The sequence below is a fragment of the Bubalus bubalis genome, chromosome 11 (assembly GCF_019923935.1).
Source record: "Bubalus bubalis isolate 160015118507 breed Murrah chromosome 11, NDDB_SH_1, whole genome shotgun sequence".
Classification (NCBI taxonomy): domain Eukaryota; kingdom Metazoa; phylum Chordata; class Mammalia; order Artiodactyla; family Bovidae; genus Bubalus; species Bubalus bubalis.
The window spans coordinates 78,101,327-78,121,892 of NC_059167.1; the positions used below are offsets into that span (position 1 = coordinate 78,101,327).

General features: G+C 38.2%; 3 gene segments (V, D, J or C); all 3 read left to right on the plus strand.

The window, feature by feature from the left end:
• The first annotated feature begins 3,576 nt into the window (after window positions 1-3,576).
• On the plus strand, window positions 3,577-4,727 carry LOC123464691. The segment is given in 2 exon segments: window positions 3,577-3,684; window positions 4,110-4,727. Coding segments are annotated over 2 exon segments (447 nt in total).
• A 2,123-nt stretch (window positions 4,728-6,850) lies between these two features.
• Window positions 6,851-7,787, plus strand: LOC102410523. The segment is given in 2 exon segments: window positions 6,851-6,953; window positions 7,146-7,787. Coding segments are annotated over 2 exon segments (459 nt in total).
• Window positions 7,788-12,419: 4,632 nt separating this feature from the next.
• On the plus strand, window positions 12,420-13,333 carry LOC112587887. The segment is given in 2 exon segments: window positions 12,420-12,624; window positions 12,842-13,333. Coding segments are annotated over 2 exon segments (630 nt in total).
• Window positions 13,334-20,566: the final 7,233 nt, after the last annotated feature.

Here is a 20,566-nt window from a genome sequence, read left to right on the forward strand (position 1 = left end):
CTTCTGCTTTTTGCTAATATAATGAAAGTGAAAGTGAAGTCACTCAGTCGTGTCTGACTCTTTGTGACCCCATGGACTGTAGCCTACCAGGCTCCTCCCTCCATGAGATTCTCCTGGGAAGAACCTGGGTCTCCCACATTCCAGGCAGACACTGAACTAATACATTCATACTTACTTTAAATAATTCATTTTTATTTGTTCTTATATTTTCATTAGTAGTGCTTGTTGGCTTACGTGTGTGTGTGTGTGTGTGTGTGTGTGATTTGCCACAGAACAGGCTCCCAGTGAATACTTATGAATATTTGTTAAATGAATGAAGCATGATTACCATGATGTTTACTCCCATGTCTTAAATATAATTTTCCTCCATCTTAGATTTTGAATGTTTTTTCCCTATTGTTGAACTTGCCCATAATTATAACCCTTTATTATCCTGTTAGAGTCTTTTTGTTTAACACGCTTTCCATAAAATTGGAAAATTGTTTTCAGAATAGTGGCTCAGCACAATTTCTTTCTTTCACTAAATTCATGAATAAAGATTCAACTATTCACTCAGGAAACATTCTTGAGTTTCCAGACTGTAACAACCTCTCTTATAAATGCTTGAATTATGTGGACTTTTGAAGTAACCTTTAAATATGGGAAGGTTAAAGACAAATGGAAAAATGAAAGAGATGTCAACAATGGAGAATCATAATAGGGGTTTTACTGAAATAAAACAGTCAAAAATAATTTATGGCTAAGCAAACACAGGTGAGTACAAAGGTTTTACAACTAAGATTTTTTTTTTCTTTTGAACTTTTGGTTTAGTATTGAGGTAGAGTTGATTAACAATGTTGTGATAGTTTCAGGTGAGCAGTGAGGGGCTCAGGCATACATGTACATGTATCCATTCTCCCCCAGTTCCCCTCCCATCCACGTAATGTTGAGCAGAGTTCCATGTACTACAATAGGTCCTTGTTGGTTATCCATTTTAAATATAACAGTGTATATATGACCATCCCAAATTCCCTAACTACCCTTTTCCCCTGATTACATAAGTCTGTGAGTCTTGTTCTGTTTTGTAAGTAAGTTCATTTGTATCATTTCTTTTTAGATCTCACATACAAGGGATGCCATATGATATTTCTCTGTCTGACTTCACTCAGTATGAAACTCTCTAGGTCCATCCATGTTGCTACAGATGGCATTATTTCATTCTTTTTAATGGCTGGGAAATATTTCATTGTCGATATACACCACGTCTTCTTTATACACTCCTCTGTTAATGAACAATTAGGTTACTTCTTTTACCTTCAAATTTGAGCTTTCCAAAAGGTTGCATGCTCAGAAGTATTCGAGTTTGGGAAATCCCATGGGCAGAGGAGCCTGGTGGTCTACAGTCCATAAGGATACTGGAGTGGGTTGTCATTTCCTTCTACAGGGTATCTTCCTGGTCCAGGGATCGAACCCATGTCTCTTGCATCTCCTACACTGGCAGGCAGATTCTTACTGCTAAGCCATCTGGGAAGCCCCCATTTAAGAGATTATACAGTAGTACTATAGTGCTCAGTCGTGTCCAACTTTTTGAGACCCCATGAACTGTTGTAGACTGCCAGGGTCCTTTGTCCATGGCATTCTTCAGGCAAGAATACTGGAGTGCATTGCCATTTCCTCTTCCAGGGGATCTTCCCGACTCAGAGGCTAAACCTGCATCTCCTGCATCTTCTCCACTGGCAGGCAGACTGTTTACCACTGAGCCATACTTGTGGACTTTTGGCCTGGGTTTAGTTCTGCAGTTCAATTACTCAGTCACTGGAGGGGGCTGCTTCAACTGAAAACAGCTGTCCTTTCTGGGAGAAGGAAAGGGAAAAGTGTTTTCCACTGATGTGCCAAAGAAATAGGAAAAATGACATACTTCCATTCTCTCTCTTTTTTGAATGTTTAAATATTCATTTCCTGTTAAAAAGAATGAGTTACCCTGTGGTTAGAATACCTTTATGCTGAACTACAAAGTCACTTTTATTTCTGAAATAGTTCCAGAAAAAAAAAAAAGAAAGAAAGAAAAAAGGAAATAGAAATCCAAAAGTAAGGAAGAATGAGATCAAAATGTTCTGGTAGATTCCATCCACAGTCCCAACAGAAGACATTCCCTCTAAAGGCTGCATCTCTAATTCAGTGCATTTTGCGATCTCAGGTTCTGATATTTCCCCACTATCAATTTAGATATTTCTGAGCAGGCTGTCTCTACATTTAAAAGCTACAGCTTTGCATGCTTTTATTTGAAAAGGTATTTATTCCAACACAACTTTCAGTGTTTTAGTATATTGCCTATATTGCATACAAAAAATATCTGCTATCCATATTTGAGCATAACTTTTCCACCACCCATACTGTTCCTTTACATAACGGGTGACACATGATATATTACAATATAGTACAATTTTGAGGGAGGAGATGGTTGTTGGGTTTATAGACCACCTATCTTGCCATTTGCAGAAACTAGAATGGAGAACTGAGGCTGTTTTTGAGTTGATGAGAGTAGCTAGGTGATGAAGGAAGGACTCAGATGGAACCACCCTCTGTGGTCAGTGGAGTTGGAATGAGTGATCTTCCCTGACAGAGACTTTACTGTGGTCCCAACATCCCAACTTTGGGAAGATGTTATTCTCTTTTGACAACTTGTACTTTATAATTCCTGGTTGAGTGTCTGTGGTCAAGGATTCTGGGCATCTTAGCCCAACAGCCTAAGCCCCTTCCATGTACCTTCCTGAACACTACTTTCTCTGTTTCCCTCCTCTGATTATCTTTTCCCTTCCCTATCACTTATGCTTTTATCCCTTCCTCTGACTTTTTCTGCCACCTACATCCACCCTACACTCCACCCCAACTTTGTTTGCATTCCGTCCTGTCTTTTCTCTCTGCTTCAGCATCCTTGGTGCACAGCACCTACAAGCAAGGGCATAGAGAACATGAGGATTAAAGATCACTCTTCAAGAAGAATGAGGTGAACACCATCTGAGTCATCAGTTACTATATCAAGAACAGATGCACTGAGAAATGTTTACCTAGATGGTGGTAGACACGTGATTCCAAGGACCTTTACAGCAGCTCAGAACTCCAGGTTGTATAGCTTTCATCTCAAAGTTATTAATATTTTCTGTCCTCCAGAGGACATCACTGCCTGCTCTGGAGTTTCACATACATTTTCTGGAACGTGGATGGAAATTTTCATCTCCTTAAAACACAGAGCTCAGTACAGTTTTCTGGTATTAATTAATGTTTTCCATAAGCTTCATAGAACACCAATTTCTTTAAGGAACCAAATGATAGAACAATGGCTCTGGATAGATGGATCATTGTGATTGGTAAAAGTCATTGTTCCTTTTACAGAGCCAGACTTTAAACTTCACAGAGGATGGCAGCAGACACCGTGTGAGTTGGGGATGTCTCTCCTTCTTTAGAGGACATGACTAAAACAGGGGAAGAAGAGCTAGACAAGGAACTGCTTGATCATTGGCTAACAGATCCTGGCAACAACACACTGATACCTGCTCTGGTTCTAAGTCTCTACCAGTTGTAGTTCTTTCTGTTTTGTGGAAACAAGCCTAGGAGCAGACACAAGTTTGAGCTCTGCGCCCATGGTCCTGGTTTGTCCTTGAAGTATGAGGCTGGTGACTGTAGTAACCATGTTTCTGACCTTGGGTAAGTAGTCTGTGTCTATAAGGGATGACTTGAGGTCAAAGGGCCATCACTCTCCCTGTGCTCTATTTAGCATTATAACAATGGAATTGAGAACTGATCTATGCATTTGCTAGGGAGCACAAACTTCTACATGACAGGTTAAATCATAGCCATGGTCCCAGAAGAGCACTTAGCAGTAACTAGTTTGTAAGAAATCCCTGGGTTTACTGAGCAAAGGACCAATGAGATAAAGGCTATAGAGTCTCAGATTCTTGCCATGTGTCTTCGGTCTCAATATAATAAACACCAATGATATTTTGCAAGACATAGATAAAAACACTGGAATAGGGGGGAGGTTCAGACGGTTATGGGAATGTTATAGGCTTGATCCACAGAATTACACTGATTTGTGGTCAGGGGCTAATTTTATTTTCTTGACCCTTTAGGGACTGTGATTGATGCTAAGACCACACAATCCATGGATTGTGCTGAAGGAGAAAATGTACACCTGCCTTGTAACCACTCTACCATTGGTGGAGATGAATATATACATTGGTATCGGCAAAATCCTAATCAGAGTCCACAGTATGTCGTTCATGGCTTACGAGGCACAGTGAACAGCAGCATGGCCTCTCTGCACATAGCTTCAGACAGAAAGTCCAGCACCTTGGTCCTGCCCCAGGTCACCCTGAGAGACGCCGCTGTGTACTACTGCGTCCTGAGAAAGGCACACTGGGACAGACAGGGCTGCACTTGTGCAGTATCTCTGATGGGAAAAAGTGGGGACAGAGTAGGGAGAGCAGTCACGAGAGCAAATCTAGAGTCATCTAGAAGGAGAGTCAGAGAGCAGTAAGAGATGAAGAAAATGAAGGGAAAGGAAAGGGAAGAAGATGCCTAAAGAAAAGAAGAGAAAGAGGACAAGGAATAAGCACCTAGTTTACTGTTGTAGCTGAGAAGAATTTTGAGGAATGTCAGAATCATAATTTTAGCATAGCAATAAAGAGGTGTTAATAATTTGTTATGGCTCCTCCTCATGTCAATAAAATGTTGGTTTCAGTGTGCTAGTCCCAGCATAAAAAGTGGGAAACATACAAATAATTCTCCTTGTACCAAAGGCTTCTTTCATTTGGATCCAGGGCCAAGTCCGGACTCTGATGTGTTATAGTTGTTCCACTTACCAGAAACAAACTACTCTTTCTCTGAGAAAAATCTGAAATGTTATTGTTTCTAGTCTAGAACATTCATATTTCCCATGAAGAAGTTTTGTGAAAGAAACAAAAATTAAGTGAATAATAATTTTTCACTTTCTAGGCAAGTCTGGAAACCCTGCTTCTATAAAGAGTTTTCATCATTTTTGATATTCCCTAAGCAGCACATGGGACTTCCCCTTTGGCTCAGCAGTAAAGAATCTGCCTGCTGCAGAGGCTGCAGGAGAGAGATGAGGGTTCGATCCCAGGGTTAGGAAGATCCCTGGAGGAGGGCACAGCAACCTAATCCAATATTCTTGCCTGGGGCATCCCATGGACACAAGAGCCTGGCGGACTACAGACCCTAGAGTTGCAAAGAGTTGGACATGACTGAAGCGACTTGGCATGCAGGCATGCAAGCAGCATGTGGGGCTTACCCTTGTGGCTCAGTGGTAAAGAATCTTCCTGCCAATGCAGATTCAACCCCTGGTTGGACAACTAAGATCCCACATGCCTTGGAGCAACTAGGCTTACGTGTTGCTACTACTGAAGCATCCTTGAACTGTCCATCTGAATGTTAGTGCCTGCAGATCACTTCAATTTCACTGCAGTGAAAATATACAGGTCCTCATCTTCCATCCCTTTTACCCCCAAATCTACTGACAGAGAATCGATATTATTTACAGAGTCTGAGATAAGAGCACCATCTAAAATTATCTTCACATGGCTTCAAAAATACTTATTTTTCTCTAAAATAGCTTACTAAAATTAACAAGCAGAATACAAAACTAGTAATCAACAGTTTAAAAAATATATTTACAATAGAAATTTTATTTAAAATAATTTATTTTAAAATTAAAATTATAGATGCTTTAATAAAAATAAAACTATTACAATTCAATTTTCAATGTCCAGCTAGTGGTTAAGATAATTAATATTGCTCTTTATGCAGCTAGTCTAAAATAAATATATATCTTTTAAAGTAATCAGTACCATTTTTACAGAATCCATATATATGCATTAATATGTGATATTTGTTTTTCTCTTTCTGACTTACTTCACTTTGTTTAACAGGCTCTAGTTTCATCCACCTCACTAGAACTGTCTCAAATGTGTTTTTTTAATGGCTGAGTAATATTCCATTGTATATAGGTACCACATGTATATAGGTACCTCAACTTCTTTATCCATTCATCTGTTGATGGACCCTATTTGCAGGACAAATATAGAGATGCAGACATAGAGAACAGACTTTGGACACAGTAGGGGAAGGAGAGGGTGGGATGAATTGAGAATAGCATTGAAACATATACATTACCATATGCAAAAGAGATAGCTAGTGGGAAATTGCTGTATGATGCAGGGAGCTCAACACGGAGCTCTGTGACAACCTAGAGGAATAGGGGGAAGTTTCAAAGGGAGGGGACGTATATATACTTCTGGCTGATTCACATCATTGTATGGCAGAAGCCAACATAACATTGTAAAGTAATTATCCTCCAATTAAAAATAAATTACTTAAAAAATAAATTTAAAAATACCGTTTAATACAGCAAAGTATTCCAGCCAATAGGAGCAACTTCTGATACTGTGCTGATTCATGAGCACCCTTTAGAACCACAAGTGAGAGCATAAGAGAAGCAAAAGCTGGATCCTCAGCACTTCTGGGAAAAAGCATTTCATTATGGAAGAATCTACTGCATCCATGCCATGTGAGAGGAAGATGGGGCTATACAGTTAATTTTTGCTTTCTTTTCCCTAAAATTCACCCAAATTCCAGATCAGAGTCTGCCTTCTCTGGTATGTTCTCGGAAAGTATCCCTTAAGTCATAAAATCATGCTCTTTCTGTTTCCTTCTCTCGTCTACCCCTGGCAGCACATGCTGAGTTGGCTGCGGTGGGAGGGCGGGGCGTCCTGTCAGTGTCACCTGAGCAGGATTTGCTGGGTGAGCTGATTGGCTGCAGGAGCAGGAACCACTTATGACACTCACTCCCTCAGGGTTTAGTTAAGTATCTTGCAGTGAAAATGTCCCAACAAGAAGAGGAAGCATCATGAAGAGGCTAGCAGGCACTGTGCTGGGGCTTTTGTTTGCCCAGGTTTGCTGTGAGTTGGGGCTGACCCACAGGGGATCTGAAGGAATGAGGCGCTGCTCTATTGTTGGGGGAGGGAGAGGAGCTGACAAGTCCTGCAGACTTTTTATCCTTCTCATCATCTATGGGGATAGGGAGGGCACTTTCAGGGTTTAGTAGGAGTTACAGTGACCCTCACCAGTGACTGTTTCTCTTTCCTCATCAGGTGTGCGAGGGGTGGATGTGGAGCAGAGTCCCCCAGCCCTGAGTCTCCAGGAGGGAGCCAGCTACACGCTTCAATGTAATTTTTCCAGTTCCTCAAGGAGTGTGAATTGGTATCTTCAGAACTCTGGGGGCCACCTCATACAGCTGTTTTACATTCCTTCAGGGACAAAGCAGGATGGAAGATTAATGGCTACCACAGTCCCTAAAGAACGCCACAGCTCACTGCACATTTCCTCTTCGCAGACCACAGACTCAGGCACTTACTTCTGTGCTGTGCAGCACAGTGCTCCCCAGGCACCTGCAGCCTGTATTCAAACCTGCAGCCAAGGCTCCAGCCACACCTTGCTATGTAGATGGAACACATACAAACAAACACACACACATCAGTGCGTGCATAACAAGTCTTAATATATTTAATAAAACTGAAATTATACAGAATTTATTCTTTGACCAAGATGGAAATGATATAGAAAATCAAGTGCAAAGAGATGTCTCTAGAAACTCCAAAATATTTGCATTATATGCACTAACTTTAAAATAACTCTAGTTTAAAGAAACAATTACCATGGCTATTAGAAAATATTTTGAAAGTAAATATTGTGAGAGCACATTATATAAATATGTATGAGATGGAGCTCAAATAATACATAGAAGGCAATTTATTTTTTTAAGTACTACTTATATTACTAAAGAAAGATGTTAAAAAACTGTTATAAGAACTCAGCAAAAAATGATAGAAAAGCAAATTAAATCCAACATAAAATTAAAGATGTAATAATAAAATGTTCAGTTGGTGAAATATAAATAAAACTATAGTGATAACCATGAAATACAAATTTAATTTTGTTACACGATACTGGATGCTTGGGGCTGGTTCACTGGGACGACCCAGAGGGATGGAATGGGGAGGGAGGAGGGAGAAGGGTTCAGGATGGGGAACACATGTATACCTGTGGCGGATTCATTTTGATATTTGGCAAAACTAATACAGTTATGTAAAGTTTAAAAATAAAATAAAATAAAAAAAAATAAAATTATCAATAAAACCGATATATACCTAGGTATAATTATCAAGGGAAAAAAGAAAAATTATTAATATAAATATAAGTAATAAAAAAGAGAACCATTCTACAAGCTCTATAATGTTATAAATGTAATGAAAGAATATCATTAACAAGTTTATGTCACTGAGTAAATGTGTCGAAGTAGATCCACACAGGAAAACTTATTTTTTGACAAATGCGAAGACTGTTCAATAGAGGTAACAACATAGTCTTATGAACAAATGAGGTTGGGATGATTTTATATTCTTGGGAAATAATTGAAAATAGACCTAAATATCACATCTTGTACAAAAAATTGTGTATAGTCTCAAAATGAACTATACATCCAACTATAAAATGTAATATTAAACCTTTTAGGAAAAACATAAGAGAATATCTTCATGACCTAGGTTTAGACAAAAAGATTTTTGACATAACACCAAAAACACACAGTCCATACAACATAAATAACTTAGATTTCATCAAGAGTAAAAATGTTTGCTCTGTGAAAGACACTATTAAGAGAAGGAAAAGGATAAACCACAGAATGGCAGCAAATATTTGCAAAATAAATTTTCATCAAAAAACTATTTAGAATACAATGTACTGTTCTAAACTCAGCAGGAAGAAACAAACAATCCAGTTGAAACCTGGACAAAAGATTCAGACACTTTACCAGAGAGCTATGTGGTAAGGAAATAAGCATATAGGGATATGGTCAGTGTTATTAGTAGTTAGGGAACTGCAAATTAAGCCACAAAGAAATACCACTTCACATCTCTCATAAAGGCTAAAATTAAAAATACTGACAATGCCAAATTCTTGCAAAGATGCAGAGAAATTGGATCACTCATACATTGCTGGTGGGTGAGTGGTCCAGTTATTCTGGAAAACAGTCCAAGACTTTTGCATAAGCTTAAATACTCACTTACCTTACAACTCAGCAAAGCACACTCCTGGGTATTTATGCTTGAAGAATGAAAAACATTCACACAAAAATCTGTACCTGAATATTCATGGCAGCTATATTTGTGGTCACCAAAAACTGGAAATCAGCCAAGTATCTTTCACTGGGTAAATGCAACTGTAATACATCTTCTGTACAATAACATCTTATTTACAGATTTTTCTCAACTTTCAATAGAGTTGTGTCTCAATAAACCATTTTCAGTTGAGAATATCATAGGTGGAAAATATATTTAATATACCGAACCCAGCCTCCCTTGAAGGTGCTCAACATTTACATTAGCCTACCAATGGGAGAAATCATCTAACACAAAGTCTATTTTATACAAAAGTGTTGAAAATCTCATGTAATTTATTGAGTACCTTACTTAAAGTGGGGCTTCCCAGGTGATGCTAGTGGTAAAGAACCTGCCTGCCAATGAAGGAGACATAAAAGACACAGGTTCAATCCCTGGATGGGGAAGATCCCCTGGAGGAGGACATGGAAGCCCACTTCAGTATTCTTGCCTAGAGAATCCCATGGACAGAGGAGCCCACTGGGCTACAGTCCAGAGTGTCACAAAGAGTCAGACACAACAGCAGCGACTTAGCACACACACACTGAAAGTGAAAACCAGAATGGTTGTATGAGTACAGAATGAATGTAAGTGTGTCGGTTGTTTACGCTCATGATTTCAGGGCTGGCCAGGAGCTCAGCTCACTGCTGCTGCCCAGAGTCATCCAGAATGGTCCAGTCATTCTGGAATATATGCCACATGTTGCTAGGATGGGAAAAGATCAAATTTAAAAATTCCAAGTATGGTTTCTACTGAATGTGTATTGCTTTCTTACCACTGGAAAGTAAAAAAACCCCGAAATCAATACCATAAGTTGGTGACAGTTTGTAGCGATTAAAAGAAACAGACTACTGATACATTTAGCAGCCTAGATGGGCCTTCCTAGGTGAATCAGTGGTAAAGAATCTGCCTGAAATGCAGAAGACCTGGGTTTTATCCTTGGGTTGGGAAGATTCCCTGGAGAAGGAAATGGCAACTCAGTCCAGTATTTTTGCCTGGGAAATTCCATAGACAAAGGAGCCTGGCGGGCTACAATATATGGGGTCATAAAGGAGTCAGACAGGACTTAGTGACTAAACAAATATAGTCTAGATGGATCTCAGGATGCTATGGTGAATGAAAAAAAAGTCAATCTCAGAGGCGACATGGTGTATGATTACACTTACTGGATTATTATGATTATATACCTAGTATGATTCTACTTATACAACATTCTCAAAAGGACAAAATACAGAGATGAAAAGGGGATCAGTAGTTACTGAGGTTATAAAGAATTGCAGGGATGGGGAGGGTATGCAAAGAGGGTTTCTTTAGAGAAATGGAACAATTCTGTGTCATGATTTTAGTGGTGGTACAAGAACCTATATATGTGATAAAACTTCATTGAGCTTCATATCAAAACCAAAGAGCACATATAAAAACTGATGGGTAATATTACAGTCTGTATTTTGATAAAAAATTTTATCAGTATCAGTTTCCTAATATATATGTAATTATTGTATTAATATATATCTATATTTTATAATATCATGCTGCTGCACAGGCTGCTGTGGTCATTCATGATCTCCTCTGCTTAGTTACAAATAATTTCAAGCCCAGGCATTCGTTACCTGCCAGCACTCAGAAGTGAAATGGGACAGAAGAGTAGATGTCTCAGATAAATACAACCTTTCCTTTCTGCTTCACTCATTCATGAGTTATCTTGATCTTAAATTATGTGAACTGGCACTGTTTTAGAACTTGTCTGTATTTTCTTTTCTACTTGCCTATTTGCTTTTGTTCTTTTATATTAATTCATCTATTACAGCAATGAAACCAAATGTAAAATTGACAGCTGCATTCCACATGGACATGAAACAGTGCAGAGAACTTCAGTCACCAGCTTCTGTGCGGTTGACAGGTACTAAGTGTTTGCAGTCTGTAGATATTAAGTTTCACAGGAGTGCATTATAGCATTATATCAGGGAAAACTCCAGCATGTCAATCTTAACTTTATTTTACAAAGAGAAATAATAAAGAGTGACTAGCAAGTGAGACGGAATACTCTGGACCAATGAGACAGAAAATGTGACATGATAATTCTAGGACACATGATCTAATAAGTACAATTCTACATTTAGAGGTAAGAGGATTGAATATCCTGATCCCCCTCAAAGTCTAATGCATAAGAAGCAATATCAGATTTCAAAAGAATATTTTATTCCTGTTATAATTTCATTTAAATACAAACCACTGAATAGGCTCTGAAATTCAGATGGACTGATTTTTAAAAAATCATTTCATGTGGAAGTAATTTTATTTATTGAAAAATCTGAGTAGAGCCCTGGAACTCAGTAAAAAAGTAAAAATAAAAAGAGAGAGAGAGAGAGATACATTAATTATTTTGGATAAGATTGCTTTTCACCCAGAAGGCCTAAGATCTGTGAATATTTTAAAACAGTCACTAGATACTGGATGGAGACAAGTAAGTAAAGGTTAATGAATGACTAATCAGTAGATTACAAGAATGTTTCACAGGCTACACAAAATTATATCTTAAACAGGATGGAAAAATCATTTTACTGAATAATTACCAATGTATGTCAACTTGTTTAATCTTCAGTTTCCCTCAGTTCAAACCTTTAATATTAATTGCTTTCTTCATGCCCCTTTTCAGAATCTGCCAAACATAATGACCAGGGAAAAATAGGTAGACAAAGTAAAGATTTGTGATGAGCCAGACAGTAGTCATATACTTAAAGCTATGGTTTTTCCAGTAATCACGTATGGATGTGAGAGTTGGACCATAAAGAAAGCTGAGTACCAAAGAATTGATGCTTTTGAACTGTAGCATTGGAGAAAACTCTTGAGAGCCCCTTGGGCTGCAAGGAGATCAAACCAGTCCCTCCTAAAGGAAATCAGTCCGGAATATTCATTGAAAGGATTGATACTGAAGCTGAAACCCCAATACTTTGACCACCTGATGCGAAAAACTGACTCATTTGTAAAGACCTTGATGCTGGGGTAGATTGAAGGCAGGAGGAGAACAGGATAACAGAGGATGAGATGGTTGGATGGCATCACCGACTCAATGGACATGACTCTGAGTAAACTCTGGGAATTGGTGATGGACAGGGAAGCCTGGCCTGCTGCAGTCCATGGGGTCTCAAAGAGTCGGACAGGACTGAGCAACTGAACTGAGCTGAGACTTTTTCCATCTGTGCACAGACCATGTGGTTGATCTACATGACAAACCCCACTTCCTGTCTTGGGGGAGAGTCACAAGGAACCCAGGTACTATGTATATGTGCTCTCAGGCACTTAAAGACACTGAACTCTCAGCTTGAGGCAGAATTAAACAGATTTGTGCAGGGGAATCCATGCCTCATGCCGCTCTCCAGCCTGCTCTGGGTGCTCCTGGCCATCACCTTCTCTGGTAGGGATGCTCTCAAGCATGGGTGCGCATGTTCAGGGTGAAAGGCCTGCACACAGGCACGCGGTGCTTCACCAGGACTTGGGGAGGAAAGGAGGACTGGGGAAAAGCAAGCATCTTAGGATTTCAGTTTAGTTTTTCTTTTTGGAGACCTAAATGAGTCTAATTCCTACACTATTTTATTCACTGCTTCATCTCTGTTTTCTGATTTTTTCCACAGGATCTGGTGTGGCCCAGAAAGTTACTCAAGACCAGCCAGACATAACCCGTCAAGTGGGGCAGTCAGTCACTCTGAACTGTCAGTATGAAGTCAGTTGGTACATGATCTCCTACTACATTTTTTGGTACAAGCAGCTTCCCAGTGGACAGATGACTTACCTCATTCGTCAGCATTCAGAAGATGGGAATGCAAGGGATGGCCGTTACTCTGTAAACTTCCAGAAAGCAGATAACTCCATCAGCCTCACCGTTTCAGCCTTACAGCTGGAAGATACTGCAAAGTACTTCTGTGCTCTCCATAAACTCACAGTGGTTGAAGTAATGGGAAAAGCTGAACAAAAACCCCAGCGCTTAATAAGAGAGAGCCTCCCTGCTGCAGGACTCCAGCTGAAATGCACACCTGCAGATCCCAGCAAGAAATGGTAATCGTGTGGTTGCTTCATCTGTGGTCTGGATCATAGAATTTAATTCTAAATAAAAGCTTCTTCCTTGTTATTTGATGTCCAGAGTAATTTTCTACTGTTAACATTCTCCTCTTGAATTTTCAACTTTAAATCAATCATACAGAACATGTGTAAAGTTGTCTAAACTTGTTCCATAAATAATTTAAAGTGACAGTTTCATTAAAATACACTCGCATCACAAATCTGAGTATAGTTACTTGGAATCATCATAAAAATAATTTCCTTAGTCCTTTATTCTTAGTCTTGTGTCACTGAAGGTACAATCAAAGAAGCAGAATCACCAGTGGTGTGGAATAAGAAATTAGTTATAAAGATCAGGACTCAGGTAATTGCTAGATCTGGTGGAAGAGTGTATACAAATCTGTTATCTTGGTATCTGATGTTGAGACTGAACTCATTGTTTGTCAGCTAGAGTAATATTTGAAGAAGAAAGTTGGATATAGACCAGAGCATGGACAAACTATGATTCATAAGGATAAACTAGAGCCATGAGGTAAATGGAAACCACAAAGACACACTAAAATGTGTCTGTTTCACCTCCTTCAGTCTCACAGTAGTGGGTGACCTTAGGAGAGGTGGGTGTCATTTGGCATCATGCTACCTGCATACTCAGCCCAAAACAGAGAGGACAAGGAGGAGGTTTGGTGGGAAGTGAAGGAGTTGTGAGTCAACAATAAGTTGAGCTATCAGATCAGCAGCAATATGAGTGGACAACCATAGTCCCTGGAGCCCTGTACCAACCTCCAAAACATAAAACCTATGGCTACTTCATCACAATCACCTTGCAAATGTTACACAAATTTCTTTTGTGGCCAACCCTAACCAAGAACAATTCGGGAAGCACTTTCTGGGAAAGATATTTCCAGTTAGTTTAGATAGTACAAAGCTGCTACAGTACCCTCTTTGTTAACCTGGCATCCATCTGTACTCTCTTAACAACTTTTGAATAAAGAAAGTAAAACTGTGCTTCTTGCTAATGTTGTTGTTGCTGTTCAGTCACTAAGTCGTGTCTGACTTTTTGTGACCCCATGGACTGAAGCATGCCAGGCTCCTCTATCCTCCACTATCTCCCAGAGTTTGCTTAAATTCACCTCCCTTGATTTGGTAATGCTATCTAACCAGCTCATCCTCTGCTGCCCCCTTCTCCTTTTGTGTTCAATCTTTCCCAGAACCAGGGTCTTTCCCAGTGAGTGGCTCTTCTCATCAAGTGGCCAAATTACTAGAGTTTCAGCTTCATCATCAGTCCTTTCAATGAATATTCAGGATTGATTTCCTTTAGGATTGACTGGCTTGATCTCCTTGCAGTCCAAGGAACTCTCAAGAGTCTTTACCAACACCACAGTTCTTGCTAATATAATGCAGTAATGCCTCATTCAACCCAAAAGATTCTAACTCATCCTGCAAAGATTATAGCAAGTTCATTTATCCATTTGGGAGTGAAGTTATTTTCTTTCCTAGCTAAGCCACATTCTCCCATTGAATCCTTTATCTTCACTACTAAGCTATAATAAGATATAAGATTGACTTATATTAGCATATTTTACGTTACTACATGCAGGCAAATGGGAGACGGGAATTAAAATTGGTTAATGTAATACATAAATATATTTGTATCAAAATGAAAAACAAATTCACTTAAGTATTATTGTTCTCATTCCTAAAAATGACCACATGATTATAGCTGGTATTTATAACTACCTCTTCTATTACCCATCCCATAACCTCTTTGTTCATGGCAAGCATTTCCACTCACTGCCATACTTGACTTCCTACAAAACAATCTCCTTATTCAGGAGCGATGCCATGAGGAAAGCCATAAATTTGAATAAGGAATTCTGCAAGTCCACCACTCTGGTTTAGGCAGAAGATTGCGACTTTCACTGCAATGATTGAAGGCAAATTCAAAAATCTATTTAAGTGGAAACAATCTTGCTAATATCCATGGACACTTTCCATATTGTATTCTGGGAAACATCATTAAGAATGATACCTAACTTCACATCAGAAACAATAGAAGCCACCAAGGTAAAATATTTTTTTATTTTTAAAATTTTTTTTAATTTAATTTAATTTTTAAACTTTACAATATTGTATTGGTTTTGCCATATATCAAAATGAATCCACTACAGGTATTCATGTGTTCCCCATCCTGAGCCCTCCTCTCACCTCCCTCCCCATACCATCACTCTGGGTCGTCCCAGTGCACCAGCCCCAAGCACCCAGTATCGTGCATCGGACCTGGACTGGCGACTTTTTTCATATATGATATTATACATGTTTCAATGCCATTCTCCCAAATCATCCCACCCTCTCCCTCTCCCACAGAGTCCAAAAGACTGTTCTATACATTAGTGTCTCTTTTGCTGTCTCATATACAGGGTTATTGTTACCATCTTTCTAAATTCCATATATATGCATTAGTATACTGTATTGGTGTTTTTCTTTCTGGCTTACTTCACTCTGTGTAATAGGTTCCAGTTTCATGCACCTCATTAGAACTGACTCAAGTGCATTCTTTTTAATGGCTGAGTAATACTCCACTGTGTATATGTACCACAGCTTTCTTATCCATTTGTCTGCTGATGGACATCTAGGTTGCTTCCATGTCCTGGCTATTATAAACAGTGCTGCGATGAACATTGGGGTACACGTGTCTCTTTCAATTCTGGTTTCCTCAGTGTGGATGCCCAGCAATGGGATTGCTGGATCATAAGGCAGTTCTATTCCCAGTTTTTTAAGGAATCTCCACACTGTTCTCCATAGTGGCTGTACTAGTTTACATTCCCACCAACAGTGGAAGAGGGTTCCCTTTTCTCCACACCCTCGCCAGCATTTATTGCTTGTAGACTTTTGGATCGCAGCCATTCTGACTGGCGTGAAATGGTATCTCATAGTCGTTTTGATTTGCATTTCTCTGATAATGAGTGATGTTGAGCATCTTTTCATCTGTTTGTTAGCCATCTGTATGTCTTCTTTGGAGAAATGTCTATTTAGTTCTTTGGCCCATTTTTTGATGGGGTCATTTATTTTTCTGGAGTTGAGCTGTAGGAGTTGCTTGTATATTTTTGAGATTAGTTGTTTGTCAGTTGCTTCATTTGCTATTATTTTCTCCCATTCTGGAGGCTGTCTTTTCACCTTGCTTATAGTTTCCTTTGATGTGCAGAAGCTTTTAAGTTTAATTAGGTCCCATTTGTTTATTTTTGCTTTTATTTCCAATATTCTGGGAGGTGGGTCATAGAGGATCCTGCTGTGATGTATGTTGGAGAGAGTTTTGCCTATGTTCTCCTCTAGGAGTTTTATAGTTTCTGGTCTTATGTTGAGATCTTTAATCCATTTTGAGTTTATTTTTGTGTATGGTGTTAGAAAGTGCTCTAGTTTCATTCTTTCACAAGTGGTTGACCAGTTTTCCCAGCACCACTTGTTAAAGAGATTGTCTTTAATCCATTGTATATTATTGCCTCCTTTGTCAAAGATAAGGTGTCCATATTTGCATGGATTTATCTCTGGGCTTTCTATTTGTTCCATTGATCTATATTTCTGTCTTTGTGCCAGTTCCATACTGTCTTGATGACTGTGGCTTTGTAGTAGAGCCTGAAGTCAGGCAGGTTGATTCCTCCAGTTCCATTCTTCTTTCTCAAGATAGCTTTGGCTATTCGAGGTTTTTTGTATTTCCATACAAATTGTGAAATTATTTGTTCTAGCTCTGTGAAGACTATTGTTGGTAGCTTGACAGGGATTGCATTGAATCTATAAATTGCTTTGGGTAGTATACTCATTTTCACTATATTGATTCTTCCAGTCCATGAACATGGTATGTTTCTCCATCTATGTGTCCTCTTTGATTTCTTTCACCAGTGTTTTATAGTTTTCTATATATAGGTCTTTAGTTTCTTTAGGTAGATATATTCCTAAGTATTTTATTCTTTCCGTTGCAATGGTGAATGGAATTGTTTCCTTGACTTCTCTTTCTGTTTTCTCATTATTAGTGTATAGGAATGTAAGGGATTTCTCTGTGTTGATTTTATATCCTGCAACTTTACTATAGTCATTGATTAGTTCTAGTAATTTTCTGGTGGAGTCTTTAGGGTTTTCTATGTAGAGGATCATGTCATCTGCAAACAGTGAGAGTTTTCCTTCTTCTTTTCCAATTTGGATTTCTTTTTCTGCTCTGATTACTGTGGCCAAAACTTCCAAAACTATGTTGAATAGTAATGGTGAAAGTGGGCACCCTTGTCTTGTTCCTGACTGTAGAGGAAATGCTTTCAATTTTTCACCACTGAGGATAATGTTTGCTGTGGGTTTGTCATATATAGCTTTGATTATGTTGAGGTATGTTCCTTCTATTCCTGCTTTCTGGAGAGTTTTGATCATAAATGGATGTTGAATTTTGTCAAAGGCTTTCTCTGCATCTCTTGAGATAATCATATGGTTTTTATTTTTCAATTTGTTAATGTGGTGTATTACATTGATTGATTTGCGGATATTGAAGAATCCTTGCATCCCTGGGATAAAGCCCACTTGGTCATGGTGTATGATCTTTTTAATGTGTTGTTGGATTCTGATTGCTAGAATTTTGTTAAGGATTTTTGCCTCTATGTTCATCAGTGATATTGGCCTGTAGTTTTCTTTTTTTGTGGGATCTTTGTCAGGTTTTGGTATTAGGGTGATGGTGGCCTCATAGAATGAGTTTGGAAGTTGACCATCCTCTGCAATTTTCTGGAAGAGTTTGAGCAGGATAGGTGTTAGCTCTTCTCTAAATTTTTGGTAGAATTCAGTTGTGAAGCCGTCTGGACCTGGGCTTTTGTTTGCTGGAAGACTTTTGATTACAGTTTCAATTTCCATGCTTGTGATGGGTCTGTTAAGATTTTCTATTTCTTCCTGGTTGAGTTTTGGAAAGTTGTACTTTTCTAAGAATTTGTCCATTTCTTCCACGTTGTCCATTTTATTGCCATATAATTGCTGATAGTACTCTCTTATGATCCTTTGTATTTCTGTGTTGTCTGTTGTGATCTCTCCATTGTTATTTCTAATTTTATGGATTTGATTTTTCTCCCTTCGTTTCTAGATGAGTCTGGCTAATGGTTTGTCAATTTTATTTATCCTTTCAAAGAACCAGTTTTTGGCTTTGTTGATTTTTGCTATGGTCTCTTTTGTTTCTTTTGCATTTATTTCTGCCCTAATTTTTAAGATTTCTTTCCTTCTACTAATCCTGGGGTTCTTCATTTCTTCCTTTTCTAGTTGCTTTAGGTGTAGAGTTAGGTTATTTATTTGACTTTTTTCTTGCTTCTTGAGGTATGCCTGTATTGCTATGAACTTACCCCTTAGGACTGCTTTTACAGTGTCCCACAGGTTTTGGGTTGTTGTGTTTTCATTTTCATTCGTTTCTATGCAAATTTTGATTTCTTTTTTTATTTCCTCTGTGATTTGTTGGTTATTCAGAAGCGTGTTGTTCAGCCTCCATATGTTGGAATTTTTAATAGTTTTTCTCCTGTAATTAAGATCTAATCTTACTGCATTGTGGTCAGAAAAGATGCTTGGAATGATTTCAATTTTTTTGAATTTACCAAGGCTAGATTTATGGCCCAGGATGTGATCTATCCTGGAGAAGGTTCCGTGTGAGCTTGAGAAAAAGGTGAAATTCATTGTTTTGGGATGAAATGTCCTATAGATATCAATTAGGTCTAACTGGTCTATTGTATCATTTAAAGTTTGTGTTTCCTTGTTAATTTTCTGTTTAGTTGATCTATCCATAGGTGTGAGTGGAGTATTCAAGTCTCCCACTATTATTGTGTTATTGTTAATTTCTCCTTTCATACTTGTTAGCATTTATCTTACATATTGTGGTGCTCCCGTGTTGGGTGCATATATATTTATAATTGTTATATCTTCTTCTTGGATTGATCTTTTGATCATTATGTAGTAACCTTCTTTGTCTCTTTTCACAGCCTTTGTTTTAAAGTCTATTTTATCTGATATGAGTATTGCTACTCCTACTTTCTTTTGGTCTCTATTTGCATGGAAAATCTTTTTCCAGCCCTTCACTTTCAGTCTGTATGTGTCCCCCATTTTGAGGTGGGTCTCTTGTAGACAACATATGTAGGGATCTTGTTTTTGTATCCATTCAGCCAGTCTTTGTCTTTTGGTTGGGAAAGGTTTAACAAGGACCTAGAAGAAATAAAAAAGAGTCAATATATAATGCATAATGCAATAAATGAGATCAAAAATACTCTGGAGGCAACAAATAGTATAATAACAGAGGCAGAAGATAGGATTAGTGAAGTAGAAGATAGAATGGTAGAAATAAATATCAGAGAGGAAAAAAGAAAAACGAATTAAAAGAAATGAGGACACTCTCAGAGACCTCCAGGACAATATTAAATGCCCCAACATTCGAATCATAGGGGTCCCAGAAGAAGAAGACAAAAAGAAAGACCATGAGAAAATACTTGAGGAGATAATAGTTGAAAACTTCCCTAAAATGGGGAAGGAAATAATCACTCAAGTCCAAGAAACCCAGAGAGTCCCAAACAGGATAAACCCAAGGCGAAACACCCCAAGACACATATTAACCAAATTAACAAAGATCAAACACAAAGAACAAATATTAAAAGCAACAAGGGAAAAACAACAAATAACACACAAGGGAATTCCCATAAGGATAACAGCTGATCTTTCAATAGAAACTCTTCAAGCCAGGAGGGAATGGCAAGACATACTTAAAGTGATGAAAGAAAATACAGCCCAGATTATTGTACCCAGCAAGGATCTCATTCAAATATGAAGGAGAAATCAAAAGCTTTACAGACAAGCAAAAGCTGAGAGAATTCAGCACTACCAAACCAGCTCTCCAACAAATACTAAAGGATATTCTCTAGACAGGAAACACAAAAAGCGTGTATAAATTTGAACCCAAAACAATAAAGTAAATGGCAACGGGATCATACTTATCAATAATTACCTTAAAATATTTTTTAAATGCTTAAAGAGAAAAAACAAACAAAACTTTCAAGGTACTATCTTATGAACATGAAAATGTATTTTTAAATTGTGTTTGTTATAAATCACTACTAAGAGTTTTGAAAGTCAATGCACAGACTGATAAACTGTATTTGCAATATGTATTTCTGAAAATGGACTCAGATGAAGATTATGTTAAACAGAATATGTTAAAAGTTCCTCAAATCAATAAGAAAACAGATAATGAGAATGACAAAATCTTGGAAAGCCAACTGAGAAATGTGATATCCAACAGGTGATAAATA